At 42.2% G+C, this 26429-nt stretch overlaps 1 protein-coding gene across 1 annotated transcript in view; it reads right to left on the bottom strand.

Moving 5' to 3' along the window:
- Positions 1 to 2536: 2536 nt before the first annotated feature.
- The window catches only part of LOC149452879 (uncharacterized), a 45410-nt gene continuing 21517 nt past the window's right edge, over positions 2537 to 26429 (bottom strand). The window contains exons 2-3 of the mRNA XM_089688867.1: positions 23029 to 23127; positions 2537 to 22692 (exon numbers count right to left, since the gene is read on the bottom strand). Of these exons, the coding sequence (XP_089544993.1) occupies positions 19238 to 22692; positions 23029 to 23119 (3546 nt within the window). The 5' untranslated portion in view covers positions 23120 to 23127 and the 3' untranslated portion in view covers positions 2537 to 19237. The remainder of the gene's footprint in view (positions 22693 to 23028; positions 23128 to 26429) is intronic.

The raw sequence follows: 26429 nt of genomic DNA, 5'->3' as shown, positions 1-26429 counted from the left end.
TGATTTTTGAGAAACAGTTGACAGGTGGCTTGGACGTAATTTGTTGCCTTCTTGCTACGTTTTAAAGCGGAGTTCCACCCAAAAGGGGAAGTTTTGCTTTAAGGATTGGCACCTTTGGGGAGTGGGTACCCGAAATTGACAGGTACCCGTTCCCATGTCTGCTGCAATCGCCTAGGTGATTGGAAGCGGAAGTTGTTGTCCTCCTACACTCCCTCCCTGTAGTCTTCTGGGACACATGACAGGTCCCAGAAGACGATGGGGCCATTCAGGAAGCGCAGTGCTACTCACGCATGCACAGTGGGCACCCGGCTGTGAAGCCGCAAGCTGTCACATCCGGGTTCCCACACTGAAGATGCCGGTACACAGGACGACCGGTGAAACGGGCTGCGGGGAGGACACCGTGGGAGCGTGGGACAGGTGAGTGGCTGTTTTTTAAAAGTCAGCAGCTGCAGTTTTTTTAGCTGCTGACTTTTATTTTTTAACAGTGTGAGTGGGACTCCGCTTTAATTCTGAAAAGCCCATACCACCTTGGCACTACCACATTCATTGCACGAGGTTGCGGCAAAGTCTTATTCACTTGAGTAGAGTGTGTCCCACTTTACATAAGTTACCCTTTATATTAGATTCTCCACCACAGCCCCCCCTACTCACATCAGGGTCCCCATCAGAGTCCCACTCACTTCAGCGTCCCCACCAGAGTTAACCTTCTACTTCGAAGTCCCTATCAGTCCACCTATACGTCAGAGCCTACCCTTTCTGTTGGGGTGGGGGGAGAAGTGGAGACTACATCAGCTGTGAGCTGGATAACACCTTGCAGGGGGCCTCGTGGCCCACAGGTCATAGTTTGGAGACTTCTGGCGTAATGGGTTAAAGTGTTACTAAACCACAATAAAATCAGTCTATATATGCAGTATTGCATGCTTGTTATACTCACTGTGGAACCTAAGGGGTCAATTTTCTGCATTGTGTAAAAAGGATGTTTAATCCTATGTTCTCTGATCCTCCCCTTCTTCCACGGTCCTGATAGAACAGAGCCTTGGGGTAAGCTGCACATGCTCAGTTTGGTGTGTATTGCTAGTTTTTTTTTTTCTTCCCTTGGGAGAGTGCATGTGATCAGTACAGGGCCAGTCAGCACTGTCCAGACAGAAGGTCAGAGGTCCTGCAGCCTCATAGGGGATAATGAAAAATTCTCCTACAAGCTTTAACCAGTCCTCTGCTTGACACTGATAGAAGTCACAATACTGCTCTGACTGCTGATGAGAAAAGGTATTTAGCAGTTTATATTTACTAAACTAATTGCATTTCCATGTTCTGTGTACTGAGGGAGACCAGATATAGTGAATGCAGGGTCCTGGGTTTAGTAACTTCTGTAGGATCTGTTTCATCTCTGTGTTCCACCTGAGGCCAGTCACTTCACTGGGTATATGTGAGGGTTTACAACCACTTTAAGCTTTGAAAATTAAAGAGACGCAAAATATAGCTATTCCTATTTATAGGCTACACCAGCTTAGATTGCCTAAGGCTAGGTTCACACCTAACCTAGGGGGTGCAGCGCAGTAAACCATGCGCATTTTTGCACACATTAATGTGCACTGTGTTAGGCAGGCCATTCAGGGTGAATTGGCTGGCACGCACCTTCGTGGTCCAGAACTCAGACCTGAACTTTTTTGACAGTGCACCCATGATGGTGGGATAGGTAGAGTGCCACTCAGAATGAATCCCAATGGCGAAACGGAAAAGAAACAAATCGATCTGTAGTATAAAAACAGTATATATTATACTTGTTGGGCACACATTTAACCCCTTGATTGCCCCCAGATGTTAACCACTTCCCAGCCAGTGTCATTAGTACAGTGACAGTGTATATTATTAGCACTGATCACTGTATTAGTGGCAGTTAAGTCAGTTCCCACAAAGTGTCAGATTTCCCGCCACACTATCACAGTCCCACAATAATTTGCTGATCGCCGCCCTTACTAGTATACAAAGATAAATAAAAATTCCAGTATATATACCATCATTTGTGGATGCTAAATCTTTCAGGCAAACTTAATATACACTTACGACATGTAGAATACATTTTGGCCTAAATTTATGAAGAAATTAGATTGTTTGTTTTTAATTGAATATATTTTATAGCAGAAAGTAAAAAAAAAAATTTCAGTCTTTTTGTTCATATAATAAAAAATAAACCCGGTGGTGATCAAATAACACCAAAAGAAAGCTCTATTTCTGTGAAAAAAAGTATATAAATTTCATTTGGGTAGTTTTGCATGACCATGCCATTGCCAGTTAAAGTAGCGCAGTGCCGAATAGCAAAAAAATGGCCTGGTCGTTAAGGGGGTAAAATTCCAGAGATGAAGTGGATAGTAAAGACCAAGAGACATAAAACACATTACCTGATTTTCTGAGTTTATGCACCTGATAGTTTACAGTGCTGCCTGTAGGTGATTGGATCTTACCTGTTCATTAACCTGCCCTCTACAATCTATGGGTACCTTTAGCAATGGTTCAGATACAACTAGCCAAGCGTCGCTTTACTCAAATATTTTTTTTATTCTCTTTAGTTAATGCAATGTTAGTAATATCACATGGAGAATTAACCTAACAAGAGCATACTACAGGAGGCTGTTACAAAAGAGCCTAGAAGTGTTACATCAGAATACATCTGGAAGCTTGGCTGAGTGAGACAGAACATTGAAGTCTCTAAACAGTTTTAGTCCATTGGTGGTAGGTTTCCACCCCAACTGCAATAATATGAACTTTTCCAGAGTTCAGTTCCTTCCTAACCATTCTTCTCAATCCTCAACTTTCTTAAGGAACAGTTGGTCATCAATAGGCAGTGCCATGAGTTCTATTTTTCCATGGTTGTTGGTAACTCGGTGGAAGTTGGTTAAGAGGACATTCCATCATGTCATTTTGTACAGTGTTCAAACAGCTGCCACTACCTGGGTCTGAGAGAGTTTCTGAACCGTGCTGTCAAAGGGACTCCCAAAGTGGCCACCAATCCTATGAATATGAGGTCTGTGTGTGTTATAAAAATCAGTGTTGGCTTTGTTAAGGAGGAAACTGCAATTCCAATTCAAGCACCTGACGTGTTAATCCTGGACTTTACATCATTAATATTATTCCACTTTGAAGTTTGTACACCAGTTGGATCTGGTGTATTGCAATAGTCCTCTTCTGATGAGGCTTCTTATGGTCACTCAGTATTGCAATAGTCCTCTTCTGATGAGGCTTCTTATGGTCACTCAGTATTGCAATAGTCCTCTTCTGATGAGGCTTCTTATGGTCACTCAGTATTGCAATAGTCCTCTTCTGATGAGGCTTCTTATGGTCACTCAGTATTGCAATAGTTCTCTTCTGATGAGTCTTGTTATGGTCAGACTAAGTGGTAGAGCCATAGGTCTGCCCTAAATAATCACTTTATACTTTTTTTTTCAAATCCATCATATTTGTCTGAAAAGGAAATGTGGTCAGGTGGGCTGATTTTGGCAAACAAGCCTGCAACTATGTGAACCGAGGTGAAGTCCTGTTCTGGAAAATAGGTTTTCCCAACGCTACGGTCACAATTCAAAGTCCATGGAAGACCAGGAAGTAAGGAGAGTGAAACAACAGTTTGTCACGAGAGTAAATAGGCAAAATGGAAAAACACAATATACATTATTTTACAAAAGCACGGCTTGCTAGGTTTAAGGAGAATGTATAGTGAAAGGGTCTCTACAAGGCTAAGATCAGTTTATTGCAGAATACATATAGACACTACACTTTTCACCCTGAGGACAGAGATTTATGTACGGTTGCTAGTGAACCTCCTTTTGATGGGAGGCCATCAGTGATTTTGAAAAATAACTGACTCCATTTTGACAAACATGCTTGTGTTTTTTCAATAAAGCAGGGCAAGAGGTTGTTATCTGTATTGACCAATCAGATTTCAGCAAAGTAAGATCAGTATGTGAGAATTTCTAATTGGTAGCTACAAGTTGCACAATGCCTCTGCCATAGTGAATAAGCCCAAGCTCTGTAACTGTTTTTTCTTTGTGGATAGGCCCAACCATATTTACTGCAGTAGTTAAATGAAGGTCATGTGTATGTTTGTGTCTCTGCCACTCCTTACTAGTTCAACCCAAATTTCTGAGATTGCAGCTGATATATGTGCAACGAAGATTGAGCACTTTCACCTGAGCCTACCACACTGAAGCTGAGGATGGGTTTTGCTAGTACAATATAAAGCATCCGGTTTGCAAAGAAGGGCTCCATTGTGGTATGGAGCAGGGTGGTCACCTACAAGCTGTTTTACAGAGCTGTTAAAAATATCTAGTGGGGTTTAATAGTAGGAGCCTACCACCCATTCATGGACAGAGGAAGGGGTGGGGGTGACACTTGGGTATACTGTCTGTTTTTTCCGAAAGTTGAATACCTAACAAACATTTACATTAATGGCTGATATGGTACTCTAGTTATAGCTCTGCAAGCCTTCCCTTTAGTAGACATGGCCACAGAATTTACAAAGTGTTTGGAGGTGTAGGCACAAGCAACTGAAGAATTAATTTTCCCCAACTGTCAAATGTTCACATGCAAACCATACATGGAAAGGAGACAAATGCCCAAACACCTCTACTGCAAGTTAAGGAAAAGTGAAGATATAACAAAGCCAATATTCTGCTGAAGGTTAGTTGGCTGAGGATTCCAAACCATGTGCACAGACATTAAAATAGTTGCTATATCCAGCTGAGGATTATCTCATCTACTACGCCTTCATGGATTATCCACCTGCATGTACAGCCAATTCATGTCATTGGTACCACAAGCTCTTAATTGACGCACCAACTCCAAATTAGATTATCCTATTTTACCATCCCAAGAGACTGGCTTCTCAAGTCAACAAGCACAGTTCCTCCTGAAGACTTTCATAAGTAAGTCCTGGCTTCTTTCCTTGGCTGGTGCTGCTTACTGAACACGATTAATTACCTTAATACCAAGGTTGTATACAGTTACATTTTATAATAGGAAAAAAATATTTGTTTGCAATATGACTGAAACAGTGTACCTTAATCCCAATTTTCTTGGTATTCAGCACACAAGAAAAAAAACACTAACTCACAGCAATCAAGCAGGTCTTAACTTTCATTTTCTAGCACAGTGGTCTCCAAACTGGCCCGTGGTTTGGATGAGGCCCTTTGCTTGTCCTTATCTGGCCCTAGGACACTATTTCTCCCACTGACATCAATGATGGGGCACTATTCCTCCCATTACTATCAATGATGGGGCACAATTCCTCCCATTAATCATTTATACCAACAATGGGGCACCATTCTTCCCACTATTACCAATCATGGAACACTTCCTCCTAGTAATACCAATGATGGGGCACCATTCTTTCCACTAATACCAATGATGGAACACTTCCTCCCAGTAATACCAATGATGGGGCACCATTCTTCCCACTAATACCAATGATGGAACACTTCCTCCCGTAAAAACCAATGATGGGGCACTATTCTTCCCACTAATACCAATGATGGCACACTTCCTCCCATTAATAGCAATGACGGGGCACCATTCTTCCCACTAATACCAATGATGGAACACTTCCTCCCAGTAATACCAATGACGGGGCACCATTCTTCCCACTAATACCAATGATGGGACACTTCCTCCCATTAATACCAATGACGGGGCACTATTCTTCCCACTAATACCAATGATGGAACACTTTCTCCCATTAATACCAATGACGGGGCACCATTCTTCCCACTAATACCAATGATGGAACACTTCCCCCAGTAATACCAATGACGGGGCACCATTCTTCCCACTAATACCAATGATGGAACACTTCCTCCCAGTAATACCAATGATGGGGCACCATTCTTCCACTAATACCAATGATGGGACACTTCCTCCCATTAATACCAATGATGGGGATTCCTCCCACTAAAACCAATAATGAGGCACTATTCCCCTCTCTAATACCAATGATGGGGCACTATTCCTTTTACTGAAAGCAATGACGCGGCACTATTCCTCCCACCAATAGCAATGATGGGGCACTATTTCTCCTCCTGCTGACCACCACCACTATGTACCTGTTCTGTTCCCACTGACTACCCAGCCTGAGGCACTGTTTACTCCCACTGATGCCAGGGCATTTTATTCTCCAACTGGCAACAGTCCAGCCTCCTAAAAGTCTGAAGAACTGTAAACTGGCCCTTTATTTAGAAAGTTTGGAGACCCTTGTCCTAGCATAATAGACCAGACAAATTATTGGTTGATGTGTCAAATGTTGTGCATGCAGTTATGACAAGGTGGGCTGTCAGAGGGACAGCAATGATGGCCGTACATGTAAACAAGCCCTTACTAAATGAGTAGGAAAAGCACAGGGCAGGATTGCTGTGCAATGATATGCTCTGCTCCTTATGCAAGTATAGGCACATAATGACATACTAAGAGAGAGGTATGAAGTCTATGCCCTCTGATCTGTGCAACCAACAGAGATCAAGCTAGGAGGCCATAGAGAAATCTAGGTCCATGCCTGCAAAGCAGCTGGAGACCTGTAAAAAGTCACAAGACGGTTCTAAGGTATGCATGCACACACAATTTTGAACTTGAAATTTTAGAATGTTTGCGTTAAAGAAGAAAATCTGCTTTATGTCAGCCCATATATTTGTATAACCATTTATAAATGTGCTGCTGAAATATTTGCTTGCACGGAGCTAAATTTATATTGCTGGTTCAGTCAACAAAACAGAATGGGAGCAAGAGTACAGTACCCAGAGCAGCCAATGAAAATAGAATATATATTCTACAAGTTTGGCTTCAGTAACTGGATGCTATGGACTTTGTTCCTTGTATTGTTTACTACATCCATCAGAGGACCTAATGTTAAAAAAACTTGACACCATGGAGTTGGTTTACAGGAAAACCGGTTGTTCACTTCGCAAGGGAATTTTCCCTTAGCTTTGTGAATGTGGTTAAGATTCACTTTCACAGAATATCAATCAAGTACAGAAAGAAAAAAAACATTTTTAATTGCCTGTAACTAGATAGAGGAAATCAGCAGAGCTTCACCTTACGCACTAAGCCAAGGGAAAATTCCCTTGCAAAGTGAACAGCCTCTTTGCCTTTAGTAAATCAACCCCAATGTGTCCCCAAGGAAAGCACTATAGTCTAATAGAGAAGATTGGAATTCACAAGTTTCTTTGATAGTGGAACTGTTTGTACTGACTATAGCTATCAGGGAGAACCAAAGGTATAATATGCCAGAGTAACACAACCTGAAACACTACTTCTTTAGACACATCACTAAGTGCTTTGTTACACCAGGGGCCTGTTCTAAAGTGTGTTATAAAATGAACAATGGTCTGATTTATTAAAGTGGTTGTAAAGCCTGAAGGTATTTTGCCTTCATACATTTTATGCATGAAGGAAAAAATCATCTTTGTGCAGCTCCTATCTCAGCCCCCTCCAATACTTCTGAGCCCGATCTTGATCAAGTGATGTGTATGGGAGCAGAGGCTCTACTGGGTCTTTCCCTCTTGGCTGAGACAATGGCTCCCGCTGCTGTCAATCATATCCAGTGAGGAGGGAGCGGTTGCTGTGTGTCTTACAGACACACAAAGAAGACCCGGCAGCTTGCTCTGGGGGCATTCAGCAGGGGGGAGGAGCCAGAAGCACCTGTGGAAGACTCGAGAAGACGAGGCTTGGGGCAGATCTGTGCAAAACCATTGTACAGAGCAGGTAAGTATAACATGTTTGTTATTTTTTTTAAAAATCTGAACCCTTCGTATCACTTTAATGTGTTCTAAAACATCAATTAATTTACAAAAGGAACCTAAAATACAGTTGTATGTTCAATTATATGTTTAACATGAAGATTGGTCAGTGCTCTCCCCAAACATACCGACCACTGGTTCTCCCAGCTACATGACTCTATCTAAGGAGCAGATATGCATGGACCTGTCATGGGCTTTCTGCTGGTCAACTACAGGTTGAATTCTTAAAAACTAGACTTTGTATAGGAGAAAATAGGCTGTGCATTCTGAGTCTCTAAGACAACCTTTTTAATGCTGAAGAACCCTTGAAATGATTTTCAGTTTTCAGGGAACCCCGGATGATAATTACTAAATGTATAGTTCATAGAGTATTAATGTTTTGCTCAGTAGAAGACTAGTTTTTCCATAGGTGGCCAGTGAGAGGAATGGTCTCCTTAGAGATAGCAAAAACACCATTGGTGTCAGTGGTTTCGTAGCTCAAGGAACCCCTAGCAACCTTTGGAGAAACCCTAGCTGAGAAAGGCTGGTCTAAGAACCTGAAGAACTGACCATGAGAGATTATTGGTGTGCAGTCATGCTGGGTAAACCTCATAACAAGCTTTCTCGTATTGAGGCAATTCCCCTCAATTTTGTCTTCTCAGGAGATACACAAACTATTTTACATTTTTTCCATTGGGTACCACGTGCCAGTCTCTGGTTAGCAAATTGTTATAATGTCTAGTAACATCCAAGCAATGTGTGACAATTTCTTGCCACGTCACTAATGTCTAAAGGTCTTTTACAACATCCAAGTAGTCTGTGATGGCCTTGGGAACATTTTTTGTAGTAATCCATTAATACAGTTGTGTCCAAAATTATTCAACCCCCACTGAAATTGAGTGTTTTGGCCAGTTTGACATTGCTTTTGATCATTCAGTCATCTTGCTTACATTTACATTAAAGAGGCACTTGTAGGTCAGACAAATATAACATAACAGTTATAATGAAATAACCACAAATGTCTTTTCTGTGCTCACAGCATTATCAGTTTTATTCAACCCCCAAGTGACATTCAATCTTAGTACTTAGTACAGCATCCTTTTACAGTTATAACAGCTTTTAAACGTGAAGCATAGCTTGACACAAGTGTCTTGCAGCGATCTACGGGTATCTTCGCCCATTCTTCATGGGCAAAGGCCTCCAGTTCAGTCACATTCTTAGGCTTGCGCACTGCAACTGCTTTCTTTAAGTCCCACCAGAGGTTCTCAATCGGATTTAAGTCTGGTGACTGCGATGGCCACTCCAAAATGTTCCAGCCTTTCCTCTGCAACCATGCTCTAGTGGACTTGGAGGTATGCTTGGGATCATTGTCCTGTTGAAAGGTCCAACGTCTCCCAAGCCTCAGGTGTGTGACGGACTGCATCACGTTTCCATCCAATATCTCCTGGTACTGAAGAGAATTCATGGTACCTTGCACACGCTGAAGCTTCCCTGTACCTGCAGAAGCAAAACAGCCCCAAAGCATGATTGACCCTCCACCATGCTTCACAGTAGGCAAGGTGTTCTTTTCATCATAGGCCTTGTTCTTCCTCCTCCAAACATAGCGTTGATCCATGGGCCCAAACAGTTCTAATTTTGTTTCATCAGTCCACAGAACACTATCCCACAACTTTTGTGGTTTGTCCACATGGCTTTTGGCATACTGCAGTCGACTCTTCTTATTCTTTGGAGACAGCAAGGGGGTACGCCTGGGAGTTCTGGCACGGAGGCCTTCATTACGCAGTGTGCGTCTTATTGTCTGGGCTGAAACTTCTGTACCCACATCTGACAAATCTTTTCTCAGTTCCTCAGCAGTCACACGGGGACTTCTCTCCACTCTACGCTTCAGGTAGCGCACAGCAGTCGAAGTCAGCATCTTCTTTCTGCCACGACCAGGTAGCGTTTCAACAGTGCCCTTTGCCTTGAATTTGCGAATGATGCTTCCTAAGGTGTCTCTTGGTATGTTTAACATCTTTGCAATCTTCTTATAGCCATTGCCCTTCCTGTGAAGAGAAATCACCTCTTCTCTTGTCTTCCTGGACCATTCTCTTGCCTTCACCATGTTTGTAACCACACCAGTAAATGTCTAGAAGGAGCTGAGTATCACAGTCATTTTAAAGCTGCCTAATTGGTGCTTATTATGCTTGATTGCTGCTCGGTGACATCCACAGGTGTTTTCAATACCTGATGGAAAGCACCTGTATGAACCTCTGTTCTTCAGAGTGGTAGTCTTTAAGGGGTTGAATAATTGTGGCAATGAAGAAACCACATAAGAACCATTTACTACTGTATTACATAAACAATTGATGTCATTTTAGTTGCATTTGGGTAGTTACAACGTCCTTGTAGGATTTGATTCTGAATACAATTCCAAATGTACACTATAGTCCCTAAACCCCTTTACAGCATTGGGGGTTGAATAATTTTGGACACAACTGTATATCAATGCTATTTTATATAACAAGTGATATTTCCAAATGTTTATCTTTTGTAAAATAATTAGCCTACACATTTTTGTCTCTTCCCATCCTCAGGAACTGGGATCAACACGAATCCAAGTTACTAGAGGGGGTAAAGGAAACATTGGTTGTTACCTTTTTTTTTTACTGCCTTATCTAAGTAGGCCTAAAAGACTTCCCTCTGATTTTCTACTACATTGGCAAAGCTTGTTCTTGATGGGAAGAGGGAAGGGGTAATTGGGGAGGAGACTGATGTCATCTGTCTGCCATCCTTCCCTCCATACAATACAGCGTCCACCAATCATCAATCACTGAGTGCAAGCATTGTACCAAGTTCAAAATAACTTTATTTTAATCAAAGTCTCATATGGAACCCATAGCTAAGAACCCCTTCTCCATGCCATGAGAGTCTGTGTAGCACTGCAGTGAAGAACTCTTACATGCAATTATCAGTACTATCCTGAGGCAATGCTAAGGGAAGGGGTGTGTTTACGAGCTCTCTAGAACAGTGGTTCTCATTCACCGACTCGTGCCCACTATCAGGCTGCAGCCTCCCTCTTCTGGGCCTCCAGCCAACTACAAATCGCCACTCACTTGCCACTTAACCACTCACAGTACTCTCTAGCCTGCTGCAGAGCCTCCAGCTCTCCATAGTGCCCCACAACCTCCCACAATGCTTCCCAACCCCCTCAAAAAACCTAATCTCCTACAGAGGCAGTAAATCTGCTGCAGAGTCCCCTAATCCTACTCCAAAACCCCTCTTCTACTTCATTGGTAGAGCTTGTTCATGGTGGAAAGGGAGTGGGGCTATTTGGGAAAGACACTGATGTCATCAGCCTACCATTCTCCTCTTCGTGCAATACAGGGCCAACGAATTGTCAACTACTGCGAGTTTAAGGTCAAGTTTTGAGCTTTTTTTCTCCTTCTCATGTGCAACACATGGCTTAGAAACCCTTCGCTAAGCTAAAGCATGTTATGGCTATTAGAAGTCACTAAAACCTCACAAGTCCTCTTGCTGCACCTTGTGTGTGGGCATCAACATATACCAGGTACGTCCATTAACATGAAAAGCTAGTCTGTCTCCCATTGTGTCAACTGCCCTTGTATGTTTCGTACAGGAGAGTGCTTGCATGTGGTAGATGGGGTTATGGGGACACTAGATCATGTAGGAGTCAGAGTAGGGCTGGAGTAAAGTACTTTAACATGCAGTTATCAGCACTGATATTTCAACCTAGGTCAATGCGAAGGGAAGGGGGTTGTTTAGGAGCTCTCTAGAAGACCTAGAAAAAAAAGGTATGCCTAAATGAGTTATTATGAGATGGAAAGGGAGGGGTCACCTAAAATACATTTAATTTCTTAAGAAATAATCCTTACTACTCCATGTTCTTTGGTAAGAATCACCATATGGCCAAAAGTATGTGGACACCCTTCCAAATTATTGACTTCACATGTTTCCAGTGAAGGGTATTGTCAATGCTACAGCATACAAGGGCAATGTGAGATTCCAACCTTGTGGCAGCAGTTTGGGGAAGGTCCTTTTCTGTTGCAACATGACTGTGCCCCTGTGCACAAAGCCAGCTTCATAAAGACATGGTTTGATGGGCTTGGTGTGGAGAATTCAGGTGGCCTACACAGGGCCATGACCACAAACCTACTGAACAGCTTTGGGAAGAATTTAAACACCAACTTTAAGCCAGGTTTTCATACCCAAAATCAGTACCTGACCTTACAAATGTTATATTGGCTGAATGAGAAATGCAGAGCAGGAGAATTCCCAAGAGAAGACACTCCAATCCACTGAAAGAGCATCTTGCGAGATTTCAGCTGCTCAGTACTCCCCAAAATCTAGCCAGAAGGAGTGTGATGTCATCCTGTCCTAGGCACCAGAAGTGGAAGAAGTGGGTGAGGCAAGTATAAACATGACTTTTTATGGGTACATTTTTTTATGATATGTGAAGGGTGAGGGGGCCTGGGCAGTGTACGTGGATCCCCTTTACAGCCACAGAGGGGGGGACGACTTCATATTACATCTATGATTTTGGAATTGGATGCCCAAGGTGAGATGAGTGAGAGATGGTCTAGTGTCCAAAAACCGCTTGGCCATACAGTGTACCAAAACACGCAAAAAGCCCCTCTGACACTTTTTATGAGAATCTAAATGTCCCAAGTATAAATATAAAAATCTTTCTTTTGAGAAAACATTTCCAGCATTAACGCACATTAAAACTGGCACAATACTGCTTCAATCTTGTGGTGCAAATAGCGCGGTGTACACATACTGGCTCTTATACTATAATACCACCACTGTAAAACATTTTCAGGAACACTGCCAACACAACCATTTTCAGAATATTTGCATTTTTTCCATCTCTGATAGCTTCCACTATACTTTTGCTTTTTTCTGTCTTAATATAAAAAAATTGCTCACTCGGCTGTAATTCTGTCTCAATTTTGTAAGCAAAGGCAGCCTTTATGCTAACATATTCCTGTGGTCTGCAAACCATGTGACCACATTTAAATTCTCCATTTCCTCTTCTAGTATTGCACTGCTTCTCTGTCACTTGCATGTGTGCAAATATATTTGTCCCAGTTCCCAAGGAAACTGCCCCATGCCTAAAATGCCCACCTTCAGGGTGGACCTGCCTATATCACACACTTTCTAGGTGGTCCTGCCCAGATCATGTCAGCTTTCCGGCGGACCTGCCCCTAATGATGGAGGACAGCTTACTCCTAGACGCAGAACTGTCCCAGGAAATCCAGGACAGTTGGCTTCTATGCACTTGGTGTGCATACCCCTGATGGCTATTTGAGGGTACGTTCGCCTTTTCATGGAAAATGAAAAGGTGAACTCCAACAACCTTCTGGACATAGTGGTCGTGATGCTCCGCATTGTCAGTGTAGCATTCATAGACTGCAATACACAGCCCCGGAGAGAGTATCCATAATCATTTTCACAATGGCAGATGCTTATTGGTGAGCGCATCAATGTGACTGTGTTGACCAATGAAAAATGCATCTTAGGCGGCTTCTTCCAATAAGGTGTCCCAGAAGAAAAAAACACTTCACACATAACCATGCTGACCAATGAGAAGTACATCTGAGGCTTCTTTCCCCGGTAAGATGTCCCAAAAGAAAGGAGCTCACGTGACCAATGAATGCTCACCATTGCAAACATCATGAAGGATATTCACTCCAGGGCTGTTTTAGGTTGTATGGTGAATTGACCGCTACGCCGGCAGCACAGGGCATCACGGGCGCTAGGTGCAGTGGAGTAAAGAGGGGTGGCCAGGATATTTGAAGTTAGTTCACCTTTTAATTTTTCGTGAAAAGGTGAACGTACCCTTTAATTCCTTCTGTAAGTTAATGTTAGACTTGAAAACTTCAGCATAGACAGAGTTGGTGTGAAAAAGGGAAGGAGGAGTTTTGCAAACAACCAGAATCTTACAGTAAAATGATTAAGGAATTTATGGGGGGGGGGGGGGGGACCAAAAGTCACGTGTAGTTTTTAACAAATACAATACATGAAATGCCAGCTCTATCTTAATTTTATAATTTCAGATACAGATACAGATACAGAGAAATGCATGCACGCTACGCACAGTGCAGGCCCATACTTATATGGATCCATGCACACTGGGCGTTAAACGTTGGTAGCATTAGGTGTGTAAAGTCACGTTTTTCAGAGTTTTTGCATTAGCATTTAGCTGCGTTTTTCCGTATTTGCTAGCATTTTTTTTACACCAAAAAAATATTAACTTTTCGCTTAAAAAACAAAAAAACGCTGGTTTGCCGCATTTTTCTGCGTTTTCCAGCGTTAGAGCATTTTTGCAGTTAAAAAAACTCCTCTACAAACCCACTAGTTCCGGATTTTTTTTCCAGCCCAAAAACGCTTAAAGTCCATGTGTGCATGGACACATAGGAGAACATGCTGGGGAGTTCACTGGCTGTAGAAAAAAAATTCCAAAAGCCGAAAAACCAGCTGCTGTAAAAACATCCAGTGACCATGAGGACTAATATTCATTTTCCAAACAAGGGTTCCAATACTACAGGTACTCTTTCCTCAACCCCTTTACAAAGAGAGATCTATCCTCCATGACCGCCGTCATAGTGATTTGAAAGATTTAAACAAGCCCAGGTTTATCCTAAACCTTTTATTTAAGTTTTTGATAGAGCAGGAAAGGGTTCAGGCCCCTGTCAGGTTTTTACTGTCATCTGGGTGTTGGGGAGACTTCCCCTTACTTCCTGTCAGGACGTGATCAGAAATCTCTTCAACAGAGATGTAGACTCTTGTCCTCAAATCTTAGGGACAAGAAGTGAGGACTAATCTCCCCAAGGAGGTCAGAGAGAGAAATAAAAAAAATTCTTTAAGTCTTAACTCAGCAGTTGCAAATCAGGAAGCAGAGCAATATCAATGAGCCACTGAGAGTTCCCTCTAGTGGCTCATCTACAACTCTACAATTATTGCAATACAGGAAGAGAGAAGAAGAAGGAAATCTCCCCAATGGGGTCCCAAGCAGGAATTAGAGAAGAACTCCAGTCTTCCACAGTTGTACAGGCTCCCCCGTCTACTAAAGCTTCTCACAGTTTGCATTAGAAGCTGCACCAAGTAACATTTCCTGGCTGGAGGATGCCCAGCATTATCTAGCCCTCCCCCCTCAGCCAGAATATCCCTGACCCACACCATTCATTCATTGGATTTCAGTTCTTTCAATCATGGAGGCTCAGCATCATATGTGGGCATTACGTAAGGGCACAGAGACCAAGTGATGACTTCACGAGGTCTACCTTAAGGTATGTAATAAAAACAGAAAGGTTTTTTTTATATAATTTTATTAGCATGTTGATGGGGGGGGGGGGGTGTCAGGGAGGAGAAAATATAAGCAAATTAAGCTTCAGTCTTAAAAGCCAAATACAAAAATCGAGTATTTTCTTGCTCTATCTAAAACTTAAAAAAAAAATTAAAATTTGCGCAGTTGAGTATTATAAGGGACTTATCAAAATGGCAGTTGCTGGCTTATCTTTGAAAGTGCGGGTTCCATGGCACTGTCTATAGTGTATAAGATTTCTGGAAATTTTTAAGCCATAGGAAAAAAAAATTTCCCACTTTTTTTCCAGAAAAAATGGAAATGTTTAGAAAAATTTAAAAATTCAGCGTGCAGCAGTTTTACAAACTGAAAGCTTGGGAATGTGAAATGCAATGTTTATAAAAGTAATATGCTTAAAATAAAACTAAACTTGCTTTTTTAAAGCTTGTGGTGATCAACAAATAGCAAAAAGAGGGTCTCTGGAATGAGAAGTCTGGAGGGAAAAGCTACTTGCACTTGCATTATGGTCCTGATCTTTTCATTCCATGAAGTATTTTAAATGTCTTTAGGGCATGCATGGATGTGTTTTGTCATCCTTGTAGCATTTGGAAAAGAATATTTCTTTCACAATATTTGCAAAGCAGCTTTGCTCTGAGCAGAAATTGCTCTGTGGAAATGTTTCCAAAAGCTAGAGATTGGTCTCATCATTTTACTGAGAGGAGGAAAAGTAAAACCAATTTACTGAGCAGACTATAGGTAAACATTATGCTGTGGTGGTGGAGAACATTAATAGGAATCAATTAAAGGTTATAAAGTTAAACTAATTTGTCAGACAAATGTACCCTCTTACCTGTCAATTAAGACCTGAGAGTACAGAAACTATCATCTACTGTATCCCAACAATCCCCCAACTGTAGGAGGTACAAGATGGAGCTCACATGCAAACTAAACTGGAGCTTATTTCCTGCAGTGTCTCTAGTGACAGAAATGCATATTTCTCTTGTTAGAACTGGATGGAAATGTTGAGTGTTACTTGAATTGTATTCCAGAATTTGCTTGTGTTCAGCAAAGAACATGCAATAATTTAAGACTTCACATAAAGTCTTCATGTTATATAGTTTGAATACCATGTCATAGGTATATTATTTGTCATTGTAAAAGAACATATTCCACACTCCTTTAGTATTTTTATAATTTTCCCAAAAACACTTTGAGAAAAAAAAACTATTTTTCCCCCAATTTTTTATTTTTGTTTCCAGGTCTTCCCATCTTTAATAGTGGGTCACAGACCCACAACAAGTATATGCATGTAAGTTATTCCAACAAAACACTAAGCGCATGTGTGTCCTGGGCCAGTGACTCATGAAGTAGAAAGGGAAGGGAGTCTGCACCTTAGAAAACAGATCAGCAACGGCAGTTCCCTTTTTTTTTAAATAGGCTTCCTTTAACTTTTATTAAGCAGCAATATAGGTGAGATTACAAACTGAAGGCCAAACACCTTGGTCTGCCCATAAAAGTGAGATTTTGGCTGGGGCCTGCCCATAGATGTGAGATGTTGGCTGGAAGTTTACTACCTCATCATCATCCTTCCAACATGTATGACCATTTTGGCCAAGCCTTTCTGCACTGGACCAACGCTCCTTGCTCCCTTTCAACACTGGGTAGACACTTTTGCCCCCACCTCATATATGGTAAAGAACAGAAATCAGGAGGGATCATTTTGGTAAGGATTTCTGGCACTGAGCAGACACCCCCTGGTCCCCACCTCATATATGGTGAAGAACAGAAATCAGGAGGGATCATTTTGGTCAGGATTTCTGGCACAGGGCAGACACCCCTGGCCCCTGCCTTATACCTATGGTAAAGAACAGAAATCAGGAGGGATCATCTTGGCCAAGCCTTTCGGCACTGGGCAGACACCCCTGGCCCCCACTTTATATATGGTGAAGAACAGATATGAGGATGAATCTTTTTGGCCAGGCTTTCTGGCACTGGGAAGACACCCCTGGACAGTCATTTTGGAAGATTGATCCTTCTTTCGGAGATCACCTGACCATGGGGTGTTTCCCACGACTACCATAATGAGCCAGATAAGGTGAGAAGAATATCATGTCTACACTCACCTTTAGTAACAGCCTGATTAACTAAAATACTGTATATGCATACATGTGTAGGAACACATGTGGGCATGGAACAGATACTTAAAGACGAACTCCAGGTAAAACCAAAAACTGCCAGTATTCTGGACATATTGTTAGCATAAGGAGAATTTGTTTAATTTACTTTTTTGGTCATCGTCTTTTTTCAATAAACTGTGAGCAAAGTGCCTTTGCTGAAGGTTTCAATGTAGTTTCCAGCAAGTATAGGTGAATTTACAATGCTACAATTTCTGGATGATGGGAGCAGTCAATATTGGGTTGAGGAGTGAAGGCGAAATATTGGCTAGTGTGTTATCTGCAACAGACAAGCACCAAGTTATCTGAGATAGGGTTCATATTCTGCTACTAGCTCAGAACTTTTTGAAGCTATGAAAATTTATTTACAACTGAATTTTGTGCAAGGCCCGGAGTCCTCTTTCAAATGCAAATGTTGATCTATAGTATTGGAAGGGCCTTGGTCTACCATTAGCAGTCCAAAAAAATGAAGTTGTGAAGGCAACGTGAAAGGTTAAAAGACAGAGCTGCCGATTCATCCTACGAATGCTAAACAGAATGTAACAAATGCACACAAAAGAATAAATAGTTATATGGTCATTAGCATAAACAAACACAGAGTATTATAAAAATAAATACCACTTTGAAGTCATTTTCAGTCTATAGACTCAATATAACAGTTGACGTTAGGAATTACAGAAACTGTTGCCAAAGATTAAAGAAATCCTCCAAGTTTGGATAAAACTGGACCCCTGCAAAAGGCAACGCCATTCAGAGAAGTCTTTGCTTCTCACACAGGCTGGGTTTTCCTGGATTACAACCTGCACTCTTGGACTGCCCTTAGAACACCACCTGTCAATAATGCCTCACACTACTGCCAAACCATACTGATATCACGGATCTCTATGATCACTATAATCGATGTTATTACTTACAAGGGTGGTGTCAGAATGGGGATCTCTTCAGTAAGTACAGATTCACTTTTAAAGTAGAGAATCCCTTTAAACTGTGTTGGGCACCTCAGAAGCATTGATGTAGCTATAGTGTGGCATGAGGCAATTGTTCATCCATCCAGTACAAAGTCTAATGGATTAGGAACTAGCGATATTGCTAGATTCTAATGTCATTAATTTCCTTATTTTGCTGATCACTGGTTCTCTGGCTGGATTCTTTGTTGGGGCAGCATACAAAATGGCTGCCAAATCAAGGACAAAAGCTACATACACGTTCATCAGCCATCCAAATGCTCATTGTTTCAAGTCTGTGCAGGCGTTCCTTTAGGCAAGAGCTAAAAAACCACCAAAGTGCTTCTCATTTTATAACACCATTTTAAACTCCATCCCAATGTTCAAAAATATCAAACCAAACATGGAATCCATGAATGTGTAAAGATACTTAACCTCTGCTGCCCCAATTTCTCAGCGACAGTGTGCTGAAGTTGCCCCCATGATCGGCTGGTGTCAGTGCTACAGCTTCCTACAGCTGAAGAATGTTTCAAGCGCTTTGAGATCAGTGGGCTTGATACACAATCATGTAGCGGCCTGCCTGATCATTAGAGAAGCTTCATATTGCTGCAGCTGAAAACCAAGATGGCAGAAGCGTCGCTCTACTTATTTTCTGTTATTGGTAATGTGCACTCAAAACCTAAAAAATGGTTTTGGGTTGAGGTCTTGCTCAGCTTATCTGCATAACTAGGGCCACAAACTATTCATGGCAACAGACTGAAAAATAAAAAATAACAGGTGGTCCTTTACAGTTTCTGTATTGGGCCACCTCTTTTCCAAGAATTCTTACTCTTTCTACAGTAATATTGTTCATCACCATCTTAATAGAACACATATATATAGCCCATGTTGGCTACCAGTGACGTCAACCGGATTGTTCAGTTACTACCTGAAAAGCACAAAGCACATTTCCTAAGGTAGCATCTTCGGGAACACAATTTTGGAAGGTCTACTACTGGTCAAGTATTGCTCTTTTGCCACGCTGTTTGGCCCTACCATATGTGTGGCAGATTTTGTTTGTCGCTACTTTTCCTGCTGTGTATATACAGCACTTCTCTCAGGCTCTGTACCTGGGCTTCGAGCATCCATTAACTCATGGTTTGGTCTCCAGCAGAACTGCACTCCATGATGAGGAGTGCTAACCTTGGAGTGCTGCTTCTTGTGGACAGAAAGGTAACCCTGATGCAGGAAACTGTCTCCACATTCCAAGCAGCTGTACAAAGGCTGTAGGTCATGTGACTTCTGGTGAGCAACCAGATTAGACATAAGGTTATAGCGCCTGGGGCACTCTGTACATTTGTACGTACGCTTGCCGCGGGGTACAACTCCTTTTTCTCTTGCTGTGTCACTTGATTCGGCTTTACGGGGACGGCCTCTTGCCCTCGGCACTGCATACTCTGCAGTTTGACTAGCGTCTATGGAAATGCCCTGCCCTACGTGGCTTTTCAAATGGTACAAAAGGTTTGACTGCTGGCGAAACCGTTTTCCACAACACTGGCAAGAATAAGGCATTTCGCCAGTATGAGTACGCAAGTGGATCATTAGGCTGGTACGCTGACTAAACTGGCGATTGCACTCATGGCAGTGGTATGTACGCTCTCCGGAATGGATCCTCTGGTGAACTAAGAGGTTTGATTGGTGAGTAAATACTTTGTCACAAGCAGGACAGTGGTACTCGGCTTTTCCAACTTCTAGTGATGTGGTATCGTTTTTAGGACTGGCTTCTAAATGCACCCAGGGAGGTGGAGGCCCAGGGGAAGCCTCCATGTTGGAGCTCATACTAGCTTCAACCACTGGCTCTAACCTAGGAATTATTGGCGAACTTGGCAGGTTCTCTGGTGTGCAATTTAGCTGCCCTTGAACTGTGTTTGTCTTTATATGATAAAGCAAGTTAGACTGCTGACGGAAACGTCTTCGACACTGAAGGCAAGAGTATGGCATCTCACCTGTATGAGTTCTTAAATGTACCATCAGACTGGTGCGCTGGCTAAAGTGCTTGCCGCACTCCAAGCAACGGTAAGTCTTATCTCCTGAGTGGATACGCTCATGGACCAAAAGGTTGGATTTGTGGTTAAATGTTTTAAAGCAGCTGCTGCATTTGTATGTCCTTTCAGGTGATGTTGGCGAGTTAGGGGTGTCTAAACTGTTAGATATACACTCTGTACTAGATGCTATATCACCTAGGTGTATGGTTTGAGGAGCCTCGTAGAGCTGACCGTTGTGATGCATGGGGCTTCTATCGAAAGGAAGGAAACCCAAATGAGGCTGAGGCGTGCCCGAGGGCTGAAGCAAACTTAAACCCTGAACATTTTTTCCATTTGGATGTTCCTTATTTAGGATTTTCCTTGGACGTGGTATAAGATCGTCTCCAAGAACATCCTCATGATTTTTGAGGTGCTGAATCAGATTTGACTGCTGTCTAAATCTCTTTTCGCAGAGCCAGCATTGAAAAGGTTTCTCCCCAGTGTGAATACGTAAGTGGACAATTAAATTTGACTTGTTGTTAAAATAACGAGGGCACTTCCAACACTTATGTACTGCTTTCCCACCCAAGAATGCTCCCATATGGCCATGGCCATGGCCCTGTCCTAGCAAGGTTACTTTCCTTGGTCTTCCCCTTCCTAGAACATGGTAAGGCCCTTTAACAGATGTTCCCTCTGAACTGTGACTTGTGACTCTCTGAAAACCAGAACTATGTCCAGGTTGAGGAATAAGGTTGGATTCTAGACTGTTCAATGTCCCCACAACACAGTTGCTTTCTGCTCGAGGAGATAGCTTGAAATGTTGCGATGGATAGCTGTCATGCTCTTGGCGAGGCAACAGCAAATTTTCAGTGTAAGTATGTGGAAGGCTCCTATTAATAGGACATGGGACCTGTATTTCTCTTCGATGCATGACAGTGCTAGATTGTTCCACATGAAGTTTTTGGTGCAGCAAAAGGCTGTGTGAACTCGGGAACCATTTAGCACACTGGGTACACTGAAAGGCTCTCACTTGGCTTTCATCAACTCTCTCCCCACTAGTATTTAATAACTGTGCATTCTCTCGATCTACATACTGTCCAGATGGCCCTATTAGTTGCCCAGAGAGCTTGCCAGGCTGTTCATGTTCTGCAGAGGTGTCCACTTTGGGTTCAATTGGCATCACATGACTTTTCATATGGTAGAGGAGGTTCGACTGTTGGCGAAAACTCTTTCCGCACTGTACACAGGAATAAGGCATCTCTCCTGTATGGCCCCGAAGATGCACCATTAAGCTGGTCCTTCGAGTGAAATGTTTGCCACATTCTTGGCAGCGGTAAGATCGGTCTCCTGTATGAATGCGTTGGTGGACCAGGAGGTTGGACTGATGCGTAAATCGCTTGAAACAATGGCCGCAAACATAGGGCCTTTTACAAGAGCCAGTTTCTTCTCCCTTGTCATTTTTAATAAAGGGAACTTTGCTGCCCCATACTTCATTGCTACTGTCATCTGCTTCAGATATCAGATACATAAATGGGATACCAGGAGCTGTGTTCTCTTCGCTCCACTCAGATCCATCAATATCTTCAGTTCTTTGATGACTCTTCATGTGGTGGGTGAGATTGGATTGTTGTCGAAAACTTCTGTTACACTTGTTACAAGGAAATGGTGCCTCCCCTGTATGGGTGCGTAAATGGACAGTGAGGCTTGTGCGCTGATTAAATTTTCTCCTACATACATGACAAGAAAATGGTTTTTCACCAGTATGTATACGTAAGTGTGTAACCAGTGAGGACTGTTTGCAGAAAGTCTTATCGCACACTATACAGCGGTATCTTCTCCACTCCAACACAGGTTGTTGTTGAGGATCAGGGCGGGACACTTCATTTCCAATGCCCTGGAACTTCTCCTGATTGTGAGTTTCTTGGTGTTGAAGAAGTTCAGAAAGATCTTGAAAAACAAAATTGCAGAAAGAGCACTGAAAGAGACCCCAGAACCTCTGGTTTGGCTGTTCTGCTGGTTCATTATCTTTTCTTCTACCTGTCTCCATGGTCTTGCTTTGATGGCCAACATTAGACCATCCGTGAGGCCTGGAAGCTACCGCCTCTCCTTTTTCAGGTTTATTAAAGTTGCTTGGCATTGAAGAAACCCCATGGAGCACCAGTGGTGCACTAGCATTCTCTCCTGTTCCAGTAATTTTTGCACCCTGCGCTGCTTGCTCCACAATGTCCTCTTCTCTGTTTCTTGTCTTTTCCATATGAGGCAGTGATGTTGGTGAACTTTGTTCAGCCGGGAAACTATATTCGACTGAACCACTGTCTGTCTGACACACTGGTTCATTGGAGATCATTGGATGGACGGTTTTCTCCCTCCAATGGTTGTCTTGGTCATCTATTTCATTCACAATAAGTGTGGATTGTGTGTTTTGTGAAGTGGATTGTTCTTCGGATATCTTTCCAACAAGGGGAGCAAACGATCTTGGTTCTTCTGTCCTTCCACTGGGCCAACATTCTGAAACTAAATAAAAACAATTAGCTATAAGTGAAAACTGCTTGCTGTTAACATACAGCATCCTATCCTTTTATCCTTAGAAAGAACCAGGAAAATCCCTTTTCACACAGAGATTCTCTAAATTCCATTAGTCAAGCTGCTCATTTTTTGCCCTCCAGGGAGGTTAGAAACAACCGAAATGTCCCAAGGAATGCTCAATTTGTAATCACTACTGCTGATTATTGGGTTATACAGAAATCTCTCCAAAAGAAAACACAATTCCAGGACAACCCCAAAAACAGCATTACATACTAACATAGAAAACTCTGGACATTTTTATAACTTTTTAACAGAAATCCTTACTTTCCACACGGCTTGCTCTGGCTTGATTATTTTCCTGTCCGAACGGCTCGTCTACATTTTCCATTATCGATAAAACATCCGGTTTAGACATCTGGAAACCTGAGGGACAAGTAACACAAGCTCTGTAAGCTAGGAACTGTTCCTCAAGGGAGTATTTGACTTTGACTTTATCTTCTAATTTAGTTTTTTAGCGTTGTAGTAATTATTTTTTGGTCTATACAGATAGAAATCAATAGCACTTTAGGTCTAATGATCATGAACAATAGCCATGTATCTGTGTACCTCAAACTAAAAAGTCCAACCAAAAATGATACTGGTTAAAGATGGTAGCGGTGGTGGTTAAGGAGAGGAATGAAATACCTATGCTTCAAGCAAGACAAAGCTGGACTCCATGGTCTAGTAGGTAAGGTCTTTTATATTTTGTGAAAGGGACAAGTGTTAAGAGATATTTTTTTTTCCTTTGGGATGGAGGTTAGGCAGAGTTAAAGTGACTATAAATTATATCTCTATTCTCCAAAAACAATCCATCCACTACTTAATGACCTGTAATGTAATTGTTTTTCTGTCTCCCTGTAATGTCCTCCATGAGCTCCCAAACCTCTCCCATTATCCCTCACTTTCAGTTGCTTAGAACAAGTAGTGCACGTTAATTGCATAAATGTGCACTGCTCTATGTACACTACACATCCCATAGTCCATAGACCATCTTGAGCGAGCAACAGAGGGTGGCTACAATCCTACATATAGTGGGACCGCGAAGAACAGATGTAGTTACCCTCTAACAAGAAATTGCTTCACACAGTGGCAAAAAAAAGCTGAGCCCAATAGAGGGGGCTTTTTGAGTTAAGAATACATACATGTGTGTGTGTGTGTGTGTATATATATATATATATAAATTTATACACTGTACAGAACATCAGGGATGGGTTCTGGACAGCAGGTATATTTCCCAACTATCTTTGTCGTGGCCACTGGTTTTTAAAGGTAACTTTGAATACTCAGGGGTTCTCACCCATGCAGGGTTGCAAGTGGTCTATCTGAAGAGGACTGATTTTCAGTGCTCTATAAATTTCCAAGTCCTTAATGGGGACCTAGAATTTCAAAGGTTTGAAGAGTTTTGGGAAGGAAGAACCGCCAAGCCTGATTACAGGGACTTTGATCTTGAAGGCATTAACCTGGCTGGCAGAAGAGAGAGAAAGCTGGACACAGCTGAGTGAACTAAGCCTAGGATTGAGCCAAATTTGCTGAACTGTGAAAGCCTTCTCTTTTGGGACCCCTGAAGCAGAGATGAAACCCCCAAAAGCCCCAGCGTGGAACCAGTAGAGTGCCTTTTTTTCCACTGAACATGGACTATTTTGTGTTTGTTTACTGAAGTAAGCTGTTCTGTTTTTTGGACTGTTTACTTGTTTTGGAGAGACCAATAAAGATTGCTTACTTTTACAAGATGCTTGCTGGTGACCTCAGGGCCCCCATGTATCTATATATTTTTTGTGTGTGTGACTTCAAAACGGAACCATACTTCATCTGAGCAGCACAAACAAAAAACGCTATTTATTTATTTCAGGTACTTGTATAACGCCGTCAATTTACGCAGCGCTTTACATATACAGTCAGGTCCATAAATATTGGGACATCGACACAATTCTAACATTTTTGGCTCTATACACCACCACGATGGATTTGAAATGAAACAAACAAGATGTGCTTTAACTGCAGAGTGTCAGCTTTAATTTGAGGGTATTTACATCCAAATCAGGTGAACAGTGTAGGAATTACAACAGTTTGCATATGTGCCTCCCACTTATTAAGGAACCAAAAGTAATGGGACAGAAAAATAATCATAAATCAAACTTTCACTTTTTAATACTTGGTTGCAAATCCTTTGCAGTCAATTACAGCCTGAAGTCTGGAACGCATAGACATCACCAGACGCTGGGTTTCATCCCTGGTGATGCTCTGCCAGGCCTCTACTGCAACTGTCTTCAGTTCCTGCTTGTTCTTGGGGCATTTTCCCTTCAGTTTTGTCTTCAGCAAGTGAAATGCATGCTCAATCGGATTCAGGTCAGGTGATTGACTTGGCCATTACATAACATTCCACTTCTTTCCCTTAAAAAACTCTTTGGTTGCTTTTGCAGTATGCTTTGGGTCATTGTCCATCTGCACTGTGAAGCAGCGTCCAATGAGTTGTGAAGCATTTGGCTGAATATGAGCAGATAATATTCCCGAAACACTTCAGAATTCATCCTGCTGCTTTTGTCAGCAGTCACATCATCAATAAATACAAGAGAACCAGTTCCATTGGCAGCCATACATGCCCACGCCATGACACTACCACCACCATGCTTCACTGATGAGGTGGTATGCTTAGGATCATGAGCAGTTCCTTTCCTTCTCCATACTCTTCTCTTCCCATCACTCTGGTACAAGTTGATCTTGGTCTCATCTGTCCATAGGATGTTGTTCCAGAACTGTGAAGGCTTTTTTAGATGTCGTTTGGCAAACTCTAATCTGGCCTTCCTGTTTTTGAGGCTCACCAATGGTTTACATCTTGTGGTGAACCTTCTGTATTCACTCTGGTGAAGTCTTCTCTTGATTATTGACTTTGACACACATACACCTACCTCCTGGAGAGTGTTCTTGATCTGGCCAACTGTTGTGAAGGGTGTTTTCTTCACCAGGGAAAGAATTCTTCGCTCATCCACCACAGTTGTTTTCCGTGGTCTTCCGGGTCTTTTGGTGTTGCTGAGCTCACCGGTGCATTCCTTCTTTTTAAGAATGTTCCAAACAGTTGTTTTGGCCACGCCTAATGTTTTTGCTATCTCTCTGATGGGTTTGTTTTGTTTTTTCAGCCTAATGATGGCTTGCTTCACTGATAGTGACAGCTCTTTGGATCTCATCTTGAGAGTTGACAGCAACAGATTCCAAATGCAAATAGCACACTTGAAATTAACTCTGGACCTTTTATCTGCTCATTGTAATTGGGATAATGAGGAAATAACACACACCAGGCCATGGAACAGCTGAGAAGCCAATTGTCCCATTACTTTTGGTCCCTTAATAAGTGGGAGGCACATATGCAAACTGTTGTAATTCCTACACCGTTCACCTGATTTGGATGTAAATACCCTCAAATTAAAGCTGACAGTCTGCAGTTAAAGCACATCTTGTTCGTTTCATTTCAAATCCATTGTGGTGGTGTATAGAGCCAAAAATGTTAGAATTGTGTCGATGTCCCAATATTTATGGACCTGACTGTATATTGTACATTCACATCAGTCCCTAACCCTCAAGGGGTGTACAATCTAAGGTCCCTAACTTACATTCATACATACACATATTAGGGCCAATTTAGACAGGATCCAATTAACCTACCAGCATGTCTTTGGAGTGTGGGAGGAAAC

Source organism: Staurois parvus, unplaced genomic scaffold, assembly GCF_062004578.1.
Source record: "Staurois parvus isolate SC_StPar_1 unplaced genomic scaffold, SC_StPar_1.0 ptg000457l, whole genome shotgun sequence".
In the NCBI taxonomy this organism is placed as follows: domain Eukaryota; kingdom Metazoa; phylum Chordata; class Amphibia; order Anura; family Ranidae; genus Staurois; species Staurois parvus.
The sequence above is the reverse complement of the archived record's forward strand: the minus strand, read 5'-3'. Positions and strand labels throughout refer to the sequence as shown.